Source organism: Antechinus flavipes, chromosome 4 (genome assembly GCF_016432865.1).
Source record: "Antechinus flavipes isolate AdamAnt ecotype Samford, QLD, Australia chromosome 4, AdamAnt_v2, whole genome shotgun sequence".
NCBI classification, from domain to species: Eukaryota; Metazoa; Chordata; class Mammalia; order Dasyuromorphia; family Dasyuridae; genus Antechinus; species Antechinus flavipes.
The window spans coordinates 460,183,643-460,204,827 of NC_067401.1; the positions used below are offsets into that span (position 1 = coordinate 460,183,643).

At 42.1% G+C, this 21,185-nt stretch overlaps 1 protein-coding gene across 5 annotated transcripts in view; it reads right to left on the minus strand.

Moving 5' to 3' along the window:
- Positions 1-11,421: 11,421 nt before the first annotated feature.
- Positions 11,422-21,185, minus strand: part of SGIP1 (SH3GL interacting endocytic adaptor 1) — a 278,616-nt gene continuing 268,852 nt past the window's right edge. For all 5 annotated transcript variants that reach the window (XM_051999484.1, XM_051999486.1, XM_051999483.1 and 2 more), the window contains 5 exons: positions 18,021-18,153; positions 16,918-17,120; positions 15,284-15,348; positions 13,887-14,051; positions 11,422-11,803 (listed from right to left, as the gene is read on the minus strand). In XM_051999484.1, the coding sequence (XP_051855444.1) occupies positions 11,781-11,803; positions 13,887-14,051; positions 15,284-15,348; positions 16,918-17,120; positions 18,021-18,153 (589 nt within the window). In that variant the 3' untranslated portion in view covers positions 11,422-11,780. The remainder of the gene's footprint in view (positions 11,804-13,886; positions 14,052-15,283; positions 15,349-16,917; positions 17,121-18,020; positions 18,154-21,185) is intronic.

Below are 21,185 nucleotides of genomic sequence, written 5' to 3' on the forward strand. Positions count from 1 at the left end.
AAAGCCAGACAGCATTTTATATTTGATCTTGGGGGTCGTAAGGAGCAGGTCATAGGGAGCAGGTCGTAGGGACAGAGCAGTCCTCTGGGAAGATCATGTTGATATGAGAATGGACTGGAGTGGGAAGAGGCCTGAGGCTGGGAAACCCCGCAGCGGTCCCAGTCCAGGTGCCAAGTGAGAAGTCACACAGCATGGTGATGGTCGTGCCAGAGAGAAGGGGGCTTATGGGAGAAATGTAGGGAGGTAGAAGCAGGGTCAGATTTTATATTCTGGGATTCTAAGAGTCCTGCAGATGGCAGCTGCCAAAAGGAAATTAAAATGCCCTTGCTCCTTGGAAGGAAAGCTCTGGCAAATCTGGAGAGCTTATAAAAAGCACAGACATCATCTCACCAGCAAAGGTTGGCAAAGTTATGGCTTTCTCAGTAGTCATGGATGGCTGTGAGAGCTGGACTCTCAGGAAAGCTGAGTGCCGCAGAGTCAAGGCTTTCTGGTCGGGGTCCTGGAGAAGACGTTTGAGACTCTTAGATGAGAAGGAGGTGAATTAAATGAATTCAGACCATTCATCGGAAAGTCAAATACTGAAGCTGAGCTCAGATACTTTGGCCACATCATGAGAAGATGGGATTCATTGGACAAGAATCTGATGTTGGGAAGATTGGAAGCAAAAGGAGAAGGGGACGGCGGAGGATGAGATGGAAATAGTGTCATGGAATCAAGGAACATGAACTTGGAGGACAGAAGGGCCTGGTGTGCTCTGATCCCTGGGATCCTGAAGAATCAGACAAGACTGGCCAATCCCACTTGAAGGCCATTGTGATTGCAGATTTGCGTCCTAAACGCCCATGTAAAAAGGGGTCTCTTTTGTAGAATATAAATACTCTCAGGACAGTATGAAATAGACTGTGCCTATCACAAAGCAGGTGCTTGATGAGTGGTTGTAGTTCATTGGTTGCTCTAGTCTAGCGTCCTTAAGTTTGTAACCTGAAGCAACTGCTTTAATTGGCTGTGGGATGCTTGCTCTCTCTTCTCCATTTGTAAGATGTTGGGGTGCTCCAGGAAGCTGGCTCTGCTATTTACTAGTTCTGTGAACTAGGATTAGTGATTTTATTTCTCTAGATCTCAGTTTCTTCATTTGTAAAAGGACAGATTTAGACTCTGGATCTCCATGAGCATATTAAATTCCCAAAATTCATTTGTGAATTAGCCTAAAGCAACACATCTATCTCTTTAAACTACTACCCCTTTTACAAATGATTAAACTGAGTTGAACAGAGTAGCTCAACTAGTAAAGGTCTATGGCTGAATTTGAACTCGGGTCTTTATGATCAGTGCACCTGCTGCCTCCGCTGAGTGTGATCTCTGACAAATCATGTAATCTCTCTGGTCCTCAGTTTCCTCGTTTATATGTAGTAAGATAGTATTGGAATGCTCTTTCCTATCAGGATTGTTCTTCACTCCCCACCCCAGACTTGCTCAATGGGATGTATTCCAAACCTCCCTAAACTATATTATTAATAGTCCGTACTATAACTTCTGGTCTCATTACCATCTTTTTCCTGCATCCCATTCTTGGATAAGTTAATTATTTTTTTCTGGGTCTAATTTCCTCATGTCTAAAATGAGAAATCTGATCTGAATTTCTTTTTAATTCTAAAACTCACCCTATGGGTTGAAAAGAGGTCAGGAATATCCATTCTCAATGGTGTCACTTTCCCTGGATTATAATGACTTGGTGATGCTCCCCAAGGAAGATGATTAAATAAGGCATTTTTTTAATAGTATTTGGGGCAACATGCCCCTTGTCAAGCACCACGAGTTGCTGACAATTGCCTCTATCATTTCCATTTGGCTACTTGTCTATTCATCCAGATATTATTCTATATTAGCATTAAAAGTTTCTAATATAATAATTAAAAATTATAAAATATATAAAAATAATTTTAAAAAGAATCCATAGCCCAAATACACTGTTCTCATAGTTTTCATTTATTTTCCAGAAAAAAAAAATCACATTTAAATTACAACTTATTCGGACCGTTCCCCTTGTTCTTCGGTATAGAATGATTCCACTTTGCTCTGAAATGGAAACCCTCCCCGCAGTAATCTGTCAGGGGCAAGAATTGCATAATCAGTATTTTGTGACATGAGAAAGGGGGTGGGCGGGAATATGGAGGAAAACATTTATAAAAAACCAGTATTTACCCAAAAAAGTGATATCCACAGATCGGTATCCTAATCTATAAGGCAAGTAACATTAAAATATGTCGTTTCATGATTATCTTCAACAACTCAATACAACACCTTCATCTCAACACGGTCCAGCACTGTCGGATGCTGCAGCCAGTTAGATGCCGAAGGTTGCCCGATGTCGCAGACAACATGCTGCCTGCCCACATGGACTTTTCTCTGAGAACACTGGCTACATAGTAAAGCTTTCGTTACAGATTGAGCAGTTCACAGGGTATCATAGAAGAAATTGCACAAGGAGGCAAAAAGGCCAGGCATTGAACTTAAACTTTAAAAATATACTTGTGTGTATTTTCATCCACAATTCTTATAAACATTTTATACACAAAGTATTTTATAAAATGATAAGAGCTACTCGATACAAGATCAGAAAGGGAGAAATCCAACCCACTTCTGCTCCAAGGAGGCAGGGGACAGAACGTTGAAGGGAGCCCGTCCCCTGGATCAGAAAGTGCTCTAGACTCCCAAGCTGCCAGTAGAGCCTCATTTCCCACTTCACTCAAAGTACATGGCATTCGGAAGACAGCAGTTTTCCCTGGAAACACCCTAGTTTGGATTGAATTATTTTTCAGAAAGACTTTTTTTTTTTTCAGATTCCCTTTATCGTTCCTTTCTTATGAAATGAGAAATAGTTACTTTTTTTAAGTGGCCTATATAGTCACATACTGGGGGTCCAAGCTAAATCTGACCATCTGATTTCTATTTTCTGTGCAAAGTGAAAACAAGAGCAATAATAGCAATCACGACAATAAATCTCTTCCATAGAAACACAAGAACAGACCTCAAACACCTTACAAAGCAGCGGGTCCTGTGGTTGAACTGCTCGACGTATTGTCACAGCAAAAATCCCCAGAATCCCCAAATTTTCAGAGTCGGAAGGGACAACGGAAGGGTCACCTGATCCAACTCATACCTGAATAAGAAGCCCCTCGACAGAATCTCCAACGAGTGGTCGTCCAGCCTTTGCCTGAAGACTTCCATCGAGGGGGAACCTGCTACCCACTGAGATAGCCTACTTTACTTTTCGAACAACTCCAATGGTTAGGCAATTTTTCCCTTTTTGAGAACTAAATCTGCCCCTTTGCACCCCACCATTTCTCTTCATTTTGCCTTTAGGTAAATCTGCTCCCACTTGACAGCTATTGCCACACGACTTTGTTAGGGAGGAAATGTTCAGCAGTCATATTTCCATCTTTACTGGAACAATCATCCCCTTCCCCAATCCAATTTCAATCATGTCAGGATTTAAAAAAACTGACTAGCAAAATCACCCCCAGCCTACAGAAGAATCCAATTACCTTTCTGGCAACTTACAAGGAAACAAAAGAATCTGGCTTTGGACTTGGGCAGAACTGTCCATGGGCCCTAGAAATTTGGTGGGTTACTGAAAAGAGTTTCTAAGGTTGGGGCATTGGTAATCTTAGGACTTAATTTAGGCAACAAAATAAGAAAAACCTGATCTTGATGTGCATATAAGAATGAAAAAGAAGAGATGAAATCTACATTTGTATCCTCCCTGTGCTGAAATGAAACATTTAGATAGATTTGCTTTTTTCTATAACAAATTCATTACAAACTCTGGATGAGAGGATAATTTGAACTGTTTATAGAAATGCCAAGTGATGCAGTTTTGCTGTAACTGAAAGCATATGTACTGTCTATACAGTATGGAGTTTAGACGTACAGAGGGAATCGTAGAACGGGTCAACTCTCTCATTTTACGGAAGAGCAAACTGAGGCACAGGGAGGTGAGCTCACACAGGAAGAAAGGGAGGTAGCCTTGGTGTTATGTAGGTTTGTATCTCAGCCCTATCAATTAAGAGCTATCAATTAAGTCACTTTACTTGTCTGAGCCTCAGTGTGCTGAACTGTAAAATGGGGTGATGACAAACATTTCCTACTTCATGAAGTTATTGTGAAGAAAAAGCTTTGTATGCACTAAAGAACCATAGAAATGCCAGCTTTTCTTCTTCTCAGGGAGCAGAATCCAGACCCAACTTGATGCTCTTTTTTATACTCCCCAAATTCAGCTGAATTTCCTCTAAAACCCTTGCAAAGCCCCCATGATGAGACAGTTCCTGGACATGCTCATAGGATGTTGACTTTACTATACATATTCACTGATTTACCTTTTACTATGTTTTTGCTTTTTTTCTACAGTACCAAGGTTGTGTTTCCGGATGATAAGTCATCACCTTCCAATCATGAGTAAGTAAATTCATGGCTTACTTCACACAAACCTGGAGACTGATGCTTATTGGCATGAGTGAGCTCTAAGTTGGAAAAAAAAAGCACTTTCTAGGGAAAGATCTAAGAATATTCAACTAGTTACTTTTAAAGAATCTTATAATTTGGATTTCCATAATTTTTGGATTTTGGGGGAAGTCGGTCATTTTTTAGAGGGAACCTGACATATAGAATCAGAAAGGACTTTCAACTGAACCATATTCACAAGTCACTGCATCTTTGGGTGCTTCACACAACTCTCTAAGGCTATGAGGGCCGGTCACGTCACTTCGTCTGCCTCTGGAATATGGCCCCAGATAATTCCTTTGTTTGGCATTTGGCATCCTTTCCCACCCATTCCCTCAATCTCCCTTTCGGGACTGATTTCACTTTACCGTCTCTCATACTCTTGCCAATTTGGCTTCCTCCATGTTCCCTATACTCAGTAACTCTTCCCCTGGGGCTCTTCGCAAGAACAGGCTCTCCTCTATCGTGGAATATACTCCATCCTCATTTCTGCCTCCTTCCACGCTCGCCAGGGATTTCCTGATTCCTCTAGCTTTCTGTGATTAACCTCCTAACTCCTCCCATCCCACTCCCGGTGCTTTTTTTGTATTTACTCATCTGTACGTGAGCTCCTGGAGAGCAGGGACTCTCAAAAAATAGGGACTTTTTGCTTTACATTGTACCTTGGCACTTGGTAGAGTGCCTGGGACTTTTGTTGTTCAAGCACATCTGATTTGTTATGATCCCTTTTGGCAAAGATACTAGAGTGTTTTGCCATTTCCTTCTCCAGGTCATTTTACAGATGAGGAAACTGAGACAAACGAGATTAAGTGACTTACTCAGGGTCACTCAATTAGTGTTGGAGGCAGGATTTGAACCCAGACTCCAGGTCTGGCGTTCTATCCACTGAGCTACCCTACCTGCCTGTTGAGTGACCGACCCTCTTATCATTATAGAAAGTAAACACCTTGAGGCTAGAGACCATCATTTTTTTATCTTTGCATCCTCAGGACCTAACATCGAGCCAGACGCTCTGTTGGTGCTCAATAAATTCTTTTTGGGTGAACCAATGGATGGATGAATGAGTCTCAATCCCTCCCCCCAAGGTCATCTAAAGACAGAGACTTAATTACATCCAAGGCCACATTCTATTCCCGAATGCAGGAACTTTCTCCTGTTTTGTTTGCTAGTAGGTGACAAGGTAAGCAAGCAGAGAAAGGGAGAGTAATGTAAAGTCTTAAGAGAGTTTTCTTGTATTGTAGAGGGAAAAAAAAGAAAAACTCCCCATCGATTGCCAGCGACTCATTAAGCAACAATGCCTAATAGACAGCCACAGATTTTGAGTCTTGTTTTAGATGAATATATTCATTCTGATTTGCGATTAATTTCAAGCTGACTTATTTTTTAAGGAAACAGCCCATGGATCTTTGTTCAATTCTAACAGGTGTTCATTCATCTGGACTTAAACCAGAAGTGCTTAACTTAACTCTTTGGAGTCCTGAATCCCTCCTGGAAGTCTCATAAAGCCTGTGGATCCTCCTCTGAATAATGCTTAAAAATACAGAAGGTAAAATATTTAGGATTAAAAGAAAGTCAATTATATTAAAATAGTTATCAAATATATGGAAAAAAACCCGGTTCACAATCCTAGGCGAAGAATCCCTGACAAATAAATTCAAGTGAGCTTTTCTTGCTTATTTCTGCCCTGGAAATTGTAGAGCAAACAGGCTCTAGAGGCTAATCCCTTGAGGACCGGAGCAGTTTTGTTTTTGTCTTGACATCTCCTCTCCCACACAGTAATTGCTACATAGTGGTGATTAATAAGTGCTTATGAAATGAGTGCCTGAATGAATTAAGTTTTGCTAGCCCGAGTAGAATTCTGCTTTGAGGATAGACAAGATGTCAGTCTTTGGGAAAGGAAAAACGTTTTGACTCCTTAAAAGCTCACTTCTTCCTTAACAACCTATATGCTCCATCATTGCTAAGACTGTTTGCTTTTAAGTGTTTGGATCCAGAATGCTAAACAGAAGTGGGTGTTAAAGTGGCTATTGAGACTCCTTTCTCTCCAGCCCATCTAAATTTGGGGATATTTCCCCCCCTCCCCCCAATATCATTTCCAAAATCTGTAAAGCTACATTTCAATGATATAGAAAGCCTCCATTTTGAGTCTTCTGTGCTGAGTGATCAGTTATATTTTTTCCACAGATTTGACAGCAGGGAGTCTCCTATTGCTTTAAAGTCCTTTTTTCCAAAGAAAATAACCTGAGTGTGAAATGAATTGACAGACTAAATCGTATATATGCGGCTGAGCCTGAGGAACTTCTGCAGAGAAAGAAAAAGGACAAAAACACTTACTTTCCTTCCCACCCTTTTAAAGTGGTAAGAGAGTTAAAAAAAAGATAAGAAACCATAGCTCTTGTTCTGAGAAAAGAGATGTCTATTTGGGGGCTTTGGGGTGTCTAAGCTTAGGCTAACAATGTCAGAACTGGGACAGAATCTGAGAGGTTCATCTCATCCTATAACCTACTACCGAGAGTGGGACATAATGACTTAATGGTCCCTAGCACTTTGAGCTTGAGGTTTTCCTAAGAGATGTGGACATTTACTGTCCCATCACCCTCCTCTTACCAGGAAGCAGAAAGGGAAGCCAGTCAGTTTGGTTTCCACTGACAATATCACCATTCAATGACCAAAATATGCTCAAAACAATAATGGAAGCCACAAAAGAAGCCTAGAATTTCAGAGCTGCACGCTGTCTTAGAGATGATTTAAATCTCTAAATAATTTAAATTGAATTTATTTAGATTTAAAAGATTTACCCCCCATCCCAAATGTTAGAGGAGAAAATGAAGATCTATTTAAAAAAGGAAGTGACTTTCCATGATTACCCAGCAAGAGTTAGCAGCAGAGCAAATTAGAGCAGTTTGGAGCTTGTAAAAAATTTACGTGTGTGTGTGTGTGTGTGTGTGTGTGTGTGTGTGTGTGGTGTGCACATGCAGATAATGGATAGGGAATAAAGACCTGATTTGAGATTTCCCCAGTGCAGGGAGCTCCTTGCTAAGGAAACTCCCTGTCACTGCAGGTTGGCACCTTTTCTACAGGTCACAGTGTTGGAGAGCTGGCTAGGATTGTTGCAAGTGAAGTCACTTTTGCCCTGGAGCGTTTACAACAGGACTGAGCCCATCTTCTCTCCTCCAAGGTCAGCTCTTTACCCATGACAGGCCCTATTGCTTCTCATGTATGTAGATATACACACAGAGATGCATGTAATATATAGACATACACATCTATTTACATATGTCCCTATCCTAAATAGAAATATGTGTATATGCTTAAGGATTAACTTTATCTGAGGTGTTCTTACAGAATTATACTAATTTACTTTGAGCACAGAGAGATTGTTTTTTTCCCCCTTTAATCAACCCAGTATATCGCCCAAAGTGTTGCAGTGAATTTCTCTTTGGGCAAATTGCAACTCTTAAGAGAAGAATAAGACTTGAAAAATATATATCTCACTTTACAAAAAAGTCCTAAGATGAAAATTATAGTCATTATTCATTTTACTTACTGAGATAAAATGTACTCTTATGGATAATAAGAATCCATTTCAAAAAGCATTCGTCATGGAAACATGGGATTTATTTGGAAAAAAAGAAGAAAACCTTTTTCTGTCAGAGAGAGCAGACAAGATTATTAGGCAGCACTTAAAAGCCGCTCAAATGCCATTTCTTGTCTGTTCCAGATCCGGGGACTTCTCGATGAATGGGGATGTTTGGAGGGTTGAGTTGTTCTGGCCGCTACTTCTTTTGGGGATTGGACACAGAGATACTAACAATGGTTCGAGTATTCTTTCATGACTGAGGACCATTGCCGTCTCTCGGGGTCATTATTTGAACACGAATTCTCATTTTAAACTGCAACAGGTAGAGTTGTGGAAAGTTGGACTATGTGTTCGCCAAGGCCAAGACTGAGCCTGGAAGTTAAATAAAAATCTAAATAACTAGAAATAAACACACGCACAATCACACATCCACGCACACACATATATATATACGTACACACACACAGACACATACACACACACACACACACACATCTCAATCCCTGATATGAACTTGTTTTGCTGCTATTTTTCTCTTTTTCCTGAAAGCTGAATTCAAGTAGAATATAAGCTACTTGAGGGCAGAAACTATTTTTAATTTTGTCTTTGTACCCCCCAGTACCTAGCACAGTGCCTGGCACAGAGTAAGTGTTTAATAAATGCTCGAGGAAGGAAAAAAAGAGAGAAGGATGGAAGGAAAGAGGGAAGGGGAGAGAAGGAGGAAAGCAAGGAAGGAGGGATGGAGGAAGAAAGAAGAAAGTAAGAAAGCAAGGATGGAGAGGAGGGTCTGTTTAGTTAAATGAGGTTTTAGTGTCTCTAGAAACCTATGATTCTCTGGGACAGGGATTGTAGGCAATATTAATTCTTTAAAATTTCATAACTAGAGATGTCTGAATCACATTAGGGATCCTTGTCCTATATACTTTAAAAATTACATTTTTACAATATCAACAAAAGAAGGCATCCTTTTAAAGAGCTACCATATGTTTATATGACTTAATTAACTCTGGAGCTGTGTAAAGTAAAATAGAAAGAGGAAGATGTGAGAACCAGAAAGAAATATTTACATATATGCTTTCTGACTTAGTACTAAAATCAACTGCCTTTCATGGAAGAATTAGTCTAGAGACTTTGAATGGCTCCATTCCTACCAGATAGCTCATTTTCTGACTTTTGTCTCTTACTGGTTTCAGTTTTTCACGGTTTAAAAATTGTATTCCCCTTTTTTTCATTCCCATATTTGAGATTCCTTACTATCTCTGAGCTCCTTAATTCAATAAGGATCCCATTTGTCAAAATGGACAAGGGACTCCTAAGTAACTCTAGTGCCTTCACTAGGTCACTAGGGTGATGAACCCTCTGGACAATGAGGAGTAGAGCGGCAGTGATTCTTCCCCAGTGAAACCCGTTGTCCGTTCCCCATGTTCACATAAACAGTCACCAGAGCCTACAAGGACAAATAAAATGCTCACGTTTTTCCTCCCGGTGGTTTTAGGTTCTGGAGGACCTTCTTAATAGATTTTTAACCCCCGGCCCCCAAATTTGTAGTTGCCAAAGGTCATTGCAGTGGGTGGTAAACAACGACAGCAAATTGATTATTTATGGGTATGATACAGTTATTTTAAAATTAGATGAGGCAGGAGACTGTACGAGAACAGAAGTCCTGTAGTTTTAAGGCGGGTAAGGGGGAGGGAGGAGGATAATATAGCTAAGACGAGGATGCTGGATAGAGAGCTGAGAGACAGGAAGGCTTGGGTTCAGCCCCCTGACTCCTCCCGGCTTGGTGAACCTGGCGACGTCCTTGAACTTCTCACTGTCCTAGGCGACTCTTTTCGATGGGACATTTCAGAGCAGTTACAGATCTGCTCTGGTGGAGAGAATTTCCTTACTGGTTATTTGTTATACTGGTGAAATCACATCTGGTTAAAATCATGCATGCATGCACACACATGTATATACACGGGCATGGATGTAGGCAGCAGTACATATACATGTATGTATACACACATCCATACATGTGCGTATATGTGTATGTATAGATCCAAGAGAGGCAGTGTAATCTATTGGATAGAAGGCCGACCTTAGAGTCAGGATGACATTGGTTTAAGTGCTGCCTTTGACGCATATTAGCTGTATGAGCCTGGCCTTCAGCACTCAGTGCCCCAGGTAATTAAGAATGATGAATTTCTGTGAAGTTGGATCAGTGAAGGGGATCTCCACAAAGGAAATAACCTTCACATATACAAATCCCCCCCCACCTCACCAAAAAAAGTATCTAAATGCCAACTGGGTGATGTGCCAAGGGGTGGAAAGGCAGGATCTTCCATAGAAAAGCTGGACCAGAGTTCCTAGGGAGTGCCTCTCAAGAAGGATTTCTCCTATGGGAACCTGCATTTTGCTGGTCAGATCTAGAGGACCATCCCCCGCTTCTGTCTCATAGCAAGGGAGGTCAAGATAGGAGCCACGGATTGCACCATCTTATTGGTTCTAAAGGAATGGCCGATATTTCTAGTTTATAATAATTCAGATTTTTAAAGAACATTTTGTTCCTCGGAGAGGGCATTTATTTCCCAGAACTTTGGCCACACAGCCTGACTTGGTCTCCCCATTCACCAAATGACTTTTGGTCAACTTTCTCCGATCAGGTGGAGGCAGGGGACTTCAGAACTCCCTCAAAGACCAGCAGCCTCTGTGTGCGGGAAAAGGACAGATGATACAGGTCAGTTTTAGCCTGCAGAGTTTCAGAAATACGTTAAGTCCACAATCAGGTAGCCATTCTTAATAAAGAAATTCTCCTCATCTTAAAATCCCAATAATGGAAGATAATAACTGCCTTGTTCTTCAGGAATCTCCAGATCTGCCCAGTTTGGGGGAGAGGTGGTGAGTGTAGGGAAATGACCGCGATCCCAGCATCCTCTGGAATCTTAATCATAATTTCATATAATTTTAACTTTAAATATCCCCCTTTTTTACATATTATAAAAATAAGAGGCCCTGTTTACATGGCGTGCATTTTTATGAAATTTGCAGTTTGAAAAAAAAGCGGTTAAAAAGTGGTACATCTTGCCTTCTTGAAATACGTGGGAACCTTAGAATTGACTGAAATCTCTTTAAATCGAACCCCGCCAGATGTCGGAAGGTAGAACTTTTAACGTCACGCTCTAGAATGAGACATAGTAAGGACTGGAGGAGAAAAGGAAAGCTTTTTCTTGGTTCTGCGAATCCTTCTTTGCATGAGGCACCCCCTTTGAAAGCCGCTACCGAGATTGTATTTAAACTTTATATATTGACAAAATGCAATCTATCTCTGAAAGCCTTGCGCCAATCAACAGGACTACTAGTAAATTTATATACCATAGTTTAAATTACACCCATTTCATGAATGGTCAAATGCTAAAACTCAAGTTTGTCTAACCGCCTGAAATACAGTCTTACAGGAATGAATACAATTTACAAATACAATAATTACATTTTAAAACCATTAACAATGTTACACCTAGAAGTAAATACTGTGGGACTGGTCGCAACACGGTGTTGTCCACGGAGGGAGAAAGGTCGCTGAAAGGAATGGACACTTCCGGTGGAAATGTCCCCAGGGCAGGTTTGACTTTGTTCTCATTAAAACCCCAAACAAGAACCTGTTCCATGTACCGACAGTCCTCCGCGATATGGGTTCTCCATATGCTTGCATGAGGTTCTATTAGTTATCTGCCAGGTATTTGCCTGAAAAACAGAAGGTCATGGGGACAGGGGTGAGGCAGGACACAGACATGGCGGCTCACAGATGACCACTGATCCATCCTCGATCCTGCTCCTCACTATCTGTGGCTAGATGGGAATGTGATTGTGTGGAAGCTTTTCTTCTCGTGACACGTTATCACACAGTTGCTCGAATGTCCATTTCTCTAGAATAACTATTTTGTTTGCCGGGGCTCTTTCTCAAACCAAGGATTAGCCAAAATGAGGAAATTTAGTGTCCATGACATGACCTCTATTCAACTTCTAAAAAGAAATTTAGGTGGAATACTGGGGATCTGGGAAATGCTATTTCGTTGAAGGAAAGACACACACTATCCCATGATAGTTGAGGCAGAGACCCAGGATTCTGGCTTCCAGAGGTTGAGGGCATTGCAGCTGGGGAGGGGGGTCATTGCTGGAGGGGCAGTGGTAGTTAGGCTTAGGGGCCACTCATGTGGGGTGCAACAAGTACACCAGCTGGCAGCTTCCTGTCTTAAACCAATTATTTCTGCTCACTTAGTGCTAGGCTCGATTGTTGGTATATACTGTAGGAGAGTGTAAAAAGGGTTCCTATATCCTGAGAATTTAAGCATGCTGGAATGAATTAGTATTTGTCTCACCCTACTTCCACTATACATTTAGCTCAGCAAGCATTTAGTAAGTACCTACTCCATGCTGGGGAATGTGGTAAATGTTAATATAAAAAAAGGCAAAACCAAAAAACAAATATCTATCCCCTGAATGCTTTTTCTCAAAGAACTCACAGTTCAGTGGGGGAGATAATGTCCAAATAAGCATATACAAACTCTCTCTCTCTCTCTCTCTCTCTCTCTCTCTCTCTCTCTCTCTCTCTCTCTCTCTCTTTCTCTCTCTTTCTTTTTCTCTCTCTCTCTTTCTCTTCTCTTTCTCTCTCTCTGTAATAAATTGGAAAGAATCATGGAGGTTGGGAAGTCCTGGATAGACAGAAAGTTTTTATATTGTCAATGACCTTGGAGGATCAGAACTGGCTGTTGGTCAACTCTGGTCTGGGCTCCCAGGGACGCCAGGTCTGATTGAGCCCCACTTACAGGACTTCAGATGGAGCAAGAATGACACAAACTCTTGTCCTTCTCTTGAATGTGCCTGACCTTTTTTTGAGCTCTCTTGAAATAAGGAAACTAGGAATCATTCAGGATTTTCTAAGAGATGGTTATAAAGGAAATAAACTCTTTCCCCAACTATCTTCCATTTTTATTATTCACATTTTATATATTCTATATATACAGATGTATATGTTCTCTTCTCTGAACCCTGTTATCATTAGAATAGAAATACCTTGAAAACTGAGACTGTTTCAAAGAGGCTCCCAGTTAATGCAGAGCTCTGGACTTAAAACTAGTTCAAATCTAATCTCAAACACTATGTGACTCTGGGAAAATAAATCACTTAGTCTCCATCTACTTCAGTTTCCTCATCTGTAAAAGGCAGATAATAATCACATCTCTCTTCCAAGGCTTGTTGTGAGAATAAAAAGAGCTGATATTTGTTTTTTTTTTTAAAGTGCTTAGTCCAGAGCCACTCAATATAAATGGTTATTCCTTCCCTTTTTCTTTGTATACTCAATGCCTAGCATAAATATGAACATATAATAGACCTTTAACATTTGTTGAATTGAATTGAAATGTCCATCTTCCAGCAGAATGTCAAGTTCCTTGAGGACAGGAACTATTGCATTTTTGTTTTCTGTATCTCCAGGGTTTAGCATAGGACCTGGAACACAGTAGGTGCTTAATAAATGCTTATTGACTGATTATCTAAAATGTGGGGTCTAGAGCTAGAAATATCCCTGAGCAGCAAGCCACTCCAATGATCTCATCACACAGGAGTAACCCAAGGTATTGGGAAGATAAATGACTCCCTTGCCCAAGGTTATTCAGGTACCAAACATAGGAGGTAGGATCCAAAGCCAGGTTGTCTGGTCCAGAGTCACATCTTTGACCACTAAATTTGTAGAAACAAAGGAAGGACAATTTGGAGAGGTACGGCACCTTCAAAACCAGAAAATGATTGGAGCCTCCTCTATACTTACCTGCCGCGAACCTTTTTTTAATGAGCGAAAACCGGTACCCTGCTCCCACAAGCTCGATGTCACAGCCAGAAAGGGTGCTCCCCTCACTGGTAAACTGCACGACCAACGGAGAAGGTTTGCTAGGGCCTTCAGATAACTGGAATCTCGCCAGCAAAGAACCCACCCCTCCAAAAGAAAAACAACAATCTATTAGCAGAGGAAAGCAATCATGTAATGACTCCACTGACAAGATAATAAATCTTAAAGTTGATCTTGGCAGTTAAAACTCATTGGGAAAATGGTAGATTTCAATTATAAGACCGATGATGAACCACATTATTATTAAAGATTCTGGAAGCTAGATAAGGGCGTGCATGACGCACTGGAGTCACACTGCACAATTGAGGGCATGCGGGCTATTTCAGAGCAAGTTATTTATTTATTTTTCTCACCAGTGACAGATTTAAGTCAGAAGGAAAAATTAAAGATATCAAAATGATCCAGGAGTCCAAATATGGGAGAAATGCGTGTTAGCTTAAGAGCCTCTTTTCTGCAGAGAAGATTGTCTCTTATTGGGGTTGGATGCGGGGAGGGAAGAGAGAGGATGGAGAATGAGAAAGGGGGAAGAAGAGTTCTCTGAGATGAGAAGAATCTATAAGAAATAAGCCAAAATATAAGCAAGATGGACTTTTTTATTTGCTGATATAGACAACCAGAAAGTATGAACTTTTTATGCCTGGTGATAAATATCTTTGGAAAGAAGAGGAGAAGAAGAGGTATGGGAGGGTGTCCAAAAATCTGTGCAAGTAACTCCCTATGATTGCCAGAGAAGATACAGATCATAGGTCAGAAAAGGAGATCATGGAGCTGATAGGGACCTCAGAGGCCATTTTACAGATGAGGAAACTGAGGCGCAAGGAGGCATCACATATAGGATCATAGATCCATTGGCTGAGTAATCCAATCCCCTCATTTTACAAATGGGGAAACCGAAGCCCAAGGAAGTCCAGTGATTTGCAGGTAGTATTGGAGATGGAATTTAACCTGGATTTTTAAATTCTGGAGCCAGACCTCTTTAATGTATGGGCAGCCCACATGAGTCATTGGCATCTCTACTAAATTGAGGAAAAATGAGGAAAGCCCTAAGCTCCTTGGGTATCCCTGCCTTGAGTCAGATTTATGGGATGGCACAGACATGAGTCTCACTGGGGACCGCCTCTGATGCAGATTTGCCATTCAACTCTGACCGTAACTAAACTCTCAGAGCCTCAGTTTCTTTATTTGTAAAATGGATCTGAAAAAAGCACTTACTTCCAAAAGCTGTGAGGACCAAAGGCATTAATGGATGCAAAATATACCATAAACCTTAATTATTTTAAAATGCATTATCAATATTATTGAATAAACCAACAAATTACCTCCATTTTCCGATTTTTGAGAGATGTCCGGGATCTTCCACAGTATTCTTTGCTGTTCAGCATTCCTTAAAATAAGATAGGAAACTATTTGGATGTACTCTATGCTTCAGAAATCTAAAATGTGACACATTTAACACGGAATTCATTATTTTTTAGCCCAGACCTCCTTTCTTCCAAACTCCTCTCTCTTCCCGACATTGCGAATCTTGGGTCAGTTGCCATTATTTCTGCCCCTTTTCTCTCTCTCCTCCCATTTGTTGCCAGATCTTGCCATATTTCCTCATCTGACCCATCCTTCTACTCTCATGGCCCCTAACTTAGTTCTAGCCCTCATCATCTTACTGAAAATTACTTACTGTAATTGCCTCTTGATAAATAACTTTCCATGTCTTTTCTCCTTCATCTATTCTACTCATAACTGACAGTTTTTTTTTTTTTAAGCCTAGATGAACATGTGACTCCTCCATTGCCTCTAGGGAAAAAAAGCAACCCCTTTGTTTAGATTCTAAAGCGCTTTCAAAGCTGGCCCCCTAGTACACCTTCTTTGTAATCTCAATGGACAGCTCTTCTTCTGGAGCCTCCCAGGGAAGCAGACTGGCCTTCTCTCTGTTCCTCGCTGGTGGGCCTCCCTCTCCTATCTCCATGTCTTTGCCCTAATCTGGGATACACTCCCCCTCACTCTACCTCGTGGAGCCCCTTTTTCTTTAATGTGCAAATCAGGTATCATCCAGAATGGGTTCCCTGCCCATTCATGCAGCTCAGAAGCCCTCCCTTTTCTGGTGATTTCCTAGCACTGCTGTGGATCACAAATTCACTTTTCTGTGTCCAATCTGGCCTTGAGTCTTTCACAAATTAGCCAGCACGGTTCTTGGGTAACAGGATCTAGCCCTGGGCCAGGACCTGGAGCTTTCCTAGCTTGTGTCATTATTACAGTTTTTAAATATTCAGAAACAAATCCCCAGAGTCACAGAGAGAAGCCGGTAGTCAGAGAGAATGGCAGACGGAATCCCAACGTACATTCTCCTGACTTGAAGTCTGACAGACGTCAATCAATAGACATTTATTTAGCACCAGCTCTGTCAGGCACAATTTCCTGTTGCTTTTGCCCAAAAAAATATAGAAACAAACTAGACTATGATTCCATTGGAAGAAAGCGTTCTCCCCGAAGACTTTACCCTGTACCAAGGCATGATGGCAAATGCTCTGAAGCTTAAAGGTATCAGAGCATTTCGGGGGGCTCCCAGGGGCTCCTACATGGCCCAGGCAGGTCTGGTTGGTGGGAACTGACTCAGAAACCTTCTCAGAGCCCCCCTTCCCCTTCGCCCCCTCCCACGTCCCGCTGCCTTCTTGCCTCGCAGGAACTTGGAACAAAGCACCTGTTTTGGTGCTGGAAAGTCCCGGTTAAGATATTGCCTAATTCAAGAGAAGGAAACTAGGCTCGATGCAGAGAATCTTAAAAAAAGCTCTCTTTCCTTTCTGCTTTTGACACGCGCATGGGGAGATGGGGGCCCGATTCCCGGCACGTTCTAGGTGGTGGTGACCTAGACCTTCCAGCCCCCAGGGGGGACTCCTAGGGGGGACTCTCAGGGGGGTGGGAGGGCCCAAAGGTTCTACGAGGCTCGGCGCTTCCCTACCAAACAGCAGGGGGCAGCACCGCTTGAAGTTTGGTGACTCCGCCATCAATGGGGACGAGGAACTGGACATTGTTGAGGGCGACCGGGGTGGTCATGGCGTCCGTGTTGTACTTGTAGTCGATGCGCAGGTCCGTGCTGCCCGGGTCACACCTCCAGTTCACGGCCAAGTTCAGCGGGGTGGACTGGATGCCCTGGGCAGATACCTGGTCCAGAAACCAACCAATCAGGGAAAAGGAGGAAGGTGTCCTTCACACACCTCCCCGATCCCTCTGCGGCCTCCAAACCGCAAGGATCTGCTCCGGAGGGATCTGCACAATTTCATTTAGTTGGGAGGATCGACTTTTATTTTGTATTTTTGGACATTAAAGAGGGACCTGAGCAGTAGTAGTTATTGTTTAGCCAGAAACTAAGTTAATGTGATCTTTAGTTGCCCCGCTCAGACCCCATTGGGAATCTTGGGCAGGTTCTGGCTACCAACATTTTTTTTCCCCTGAGGCAATTGGAGTTAAGTGACTTGCCTAAGGTCACACAGCCAGGAAATGTTAAGTGTCTGAGACAAGATTTGAACCCAAGTCCTCCGGACTTCAGGGCCGGTGCTCTAACCACTGCACCTCCTAGCTGCCAACATTTAAGGAGCACATGGATAAGGTGGAAAGTATCAGGCAGGAGAGCCAAGGGCTTCGAGAGCACGGTGTCTGAAGACCACCCGGAGGACATGGGAGGTGTGGGCTGGAGAAAAGAAGAACGGGCCACAGGGCAGGCTTCTACCTTCATGGAAGAGACCCTAGCTCTGTCCTGCTTCAGCCTCGAGAGCTGAGCCAGGAGCGTGGGGAGATGCTGCAAAGAAGCAAAGTGGGGCTTGAGATCGGGAAGAATAGGGAGAGTGGCCCGGGGGTGGGTGTTGGGCGGAGATCTTCGCCAGAGCCCGGACAGCCATTTGCCGGGAGGGGGAAACGGGGGATGGGCTAGATAGACTGGGCGCCCCGCGCTGCTGAGGGGCTCTCCCACATTTCCTTCCTCGGATGTGCGGGAGAGGGGGGCTATTCACTTGGAGTTCTGGGCTTCCAGCCCGTCCGAATTCGTCATCGAGGGAGGTCTCTCACCTGATACTTGAGCATGTCCACGTTATAATACGTCGCCTGCGGCTTTTGCTCAGACACTTTCTTTAGGTGAGTCATCAGATTTGGCATGTTTACCCAGAATTCCTTGGTATTGGCATCACATTGTGCATCATCGCTGTGCAAAGAAGGAGAAAAGCCTGAATTTCTGAATGAAGCAGAATAAAAGCGCTCTTCTCCCATCCTCTCTCCCCTTCCCCCATCTCCTCCCCACCCCAATCCATCCAGAGAAACCCATCCTAAGTAGAATAACGAGATCTGTCTCATAAGGATCATCCACTAATTTGACAAAGGTTTTCCAGAATTAACTAGTTAGACTTACTAAACCTGAGGGTAATAATAAACAGTTGCAATTAAAACTAAATCTTTGAGTGATCCCAACTGAACCCAAGTGGATCAGGAGAAGCTAAATTCTCTGCTTAACATTATCAACGATTTGTCTTGTTTTATCCCTGATCTTCTGGGAAAATGTTTCTTCAAATTTACAGTTTTGTTATAGTTTAATAATAATAATAATAATAATAACAACAGATATTTCTATAGTACTCTAAATAATGGGAGCATGTAAGTTAAAAACTACAGCTATAGTCACGTAACTCATGAGGGTCAGGAATAGGAGTTAGGTATTGGTGGGGAATAAGAACTTAAATTATGAGTATGATGGAACCAGCCTTCTGGTCCTTCCAACCCTCTCTCTACTGCACCATGTTCTTCAAAGAAGAAAAGAACAGTAGTAACTACTTCTATTTCTCAGTCCATTCAGATTCTACAATGTTGAGTCATTTCACTTGGCGGTCTGGAAGGAAGGGAGGGAAGAATGGCTAGATCCCAGCAAAATACCTGGGGAGCTCACACTCAGTTTCTCCCTTGATCTAGCCTCCCTAGGATCGTTCTAGAATCACAGTTTTAGAGCTGGAAGGGAATCTCGGAACCATTTTGTCCAAATTCCTCATTTCCTAGATGAAGATATATGTCCTGATGACATCAGGAGATGTATCTAGAGTTACAAAGATATAGGGTGCACAACAGGACTTAGTCACCTGACTCTCTCTTTGACTATTTCCTTAGACACATGAAAGATAAAAAGATACAAACAATAAAATAGAAAATATGAATAAAAAAGATAAAAATAAGGTGAATAGGATCACTGTTGCTCCGTTACCCTTGAAAGCAAAACTCTGACTATGATGGTCAGCAGTCTCTTCCTAGAACATGACGACTGTTTGAACATCTGCACAGATGAGATTGTTGGACATTTGTGTCCGTAGCAAGAATGTACCCCAAAGCAGAGGCAACATGGCCTAGTGGGTAGAGAACCACCCTGGAAATCAGGAAGAACTGGGTCGAATTCTACCTTGTACATTTCCTAGCTGCCCAGATCTTTACTTCTCTGCAATTCAGTTTCCTTATTTTTTAATGGGGATGACATTAACACCTTCTTCCTAGAGTTAGTGGGATGATCAAATGTCAAAACAGAAGGAATTGTGAAGCCTTTTGCAATTGTTAGTGCTACAGAATTCTGGACCATCATTACCACCATCATGATCATTATTATTATTGCTAGAAGCATTGTATGATGATACATATACACATACATACAGTAAAATAACACTAAACACATCTATGTATCAAATACTCAATAAAACAATTTCGATTTAGCAAAGGGCAGGCCAGTCTAAAATATCCATGACAACATATCTCTGTGTGTGTGTGTGTGTGTGTATACATATACATATATATATGAATGCAGTTTTTATTATTTTCAAACATAATATTTCCAAGCTGCAAAAAACAATGTTGTGAAGGCTAGGCTTTTAGGGGATCTGTTTTAATAAACATTTGAGAATGTTTTGAAAATGGTAAATCTTCACACAGGTATCTCTAAAGCTTTTGAGCTTTACACCAGATTACGGACACCTTGAGAGTCAGGGGCTGTCTTTTGCCTCCTTTTGTATCCCCAGTGTTTAGAACAGCTGCCTAATGAATCTTTACAGATTGATTGTTATTGACAATTAGTCTCTTATTCTTATTTTCTTAAATACTTCTATTATCCCTCCTTTTTACATAATTAACTTATCACGTGGTCATTTTTCTTAGCCAATCGGACAGAGGGAACCTTCCATTCAGAGAAATGACCCATCTGCTGACATTTAGAGTTCTCCAAAAGCAGAAAAGGCTGCCATGGAAACGGATGGATTCCTCTTTCCTGGAAGTCCTTAGACTGAGAATTGATGACCAGGGGGCCGGGGAGGAGATGTGCAGAATGACAGGATCATTCGTTTAGAGCCTGGAGAGATGTGAGTGCAACAGTCTCATTTTAGAGACGAGGAAACTGAGCCTCAGATTGGTCACCTGGCTAGGAAGTGTCGGAGGCAGGGCATCCTGATTCTTGGTCTGGCCACCCCACTCCCTCACCATGCTGCCCAGTCAGGTCTGGGATTCCACCCGATTCCGGGTTCCGGTATTGTGGCTTGTGGAGGCTTTGACCACTGAACATGGCCTCTGAGATCCCACGGATCTGGAAGGAACTCATATATGGTCCCAGTGATGGACTTCATATCTTCCCCCTTGAAGGCGTGCTGAGAAGATACCAAGAGGCTGGTCCCCGAGGGGCCCACAAGCTCATGGATGGTCCATACCAACTCATGAAGAACATTTCCCCGGGGAAAGATTGGGGTACAACCTCTGTGTGTGTGTGTGTGTGTGTGTGTGTGTGTGTGTGTGTGGGGGGGTACAGACATTAATAGAAAAGCCCTAGCCTTAAACGTCTGTGTTAAAGTCATTATTATTGCAGAATTCTAAAATAAGTCTGGCACCTGGGGAAAGGAACCACATTTGTGAGAGGTATGTGTGAGTGTGAATGTGTGTGTGTATGTGTGAGTGTGTGTGTATGTGTGTGTGTGTGGTACAGACATTAATAGAAAAGCCCTAGCCTTAAAAGTCTGTGTTAAAGTCATTATTATTGCAGAATTCTAAAATAAGTCTGGCACCTGGGGAAAGGAACCACATTTGTGAGAGGTATGTGTGAGTGTGAGTGCGTGTGTATAAGTGTGTGTGAGTGTGTGTGTATGTGTGAGTGTGTGTGAGAGTGTGTGTGTATGTGTGTGAGTGTATGTGTGTGAGTGTATGTGTGTGTGTGTGTGTGTGTGT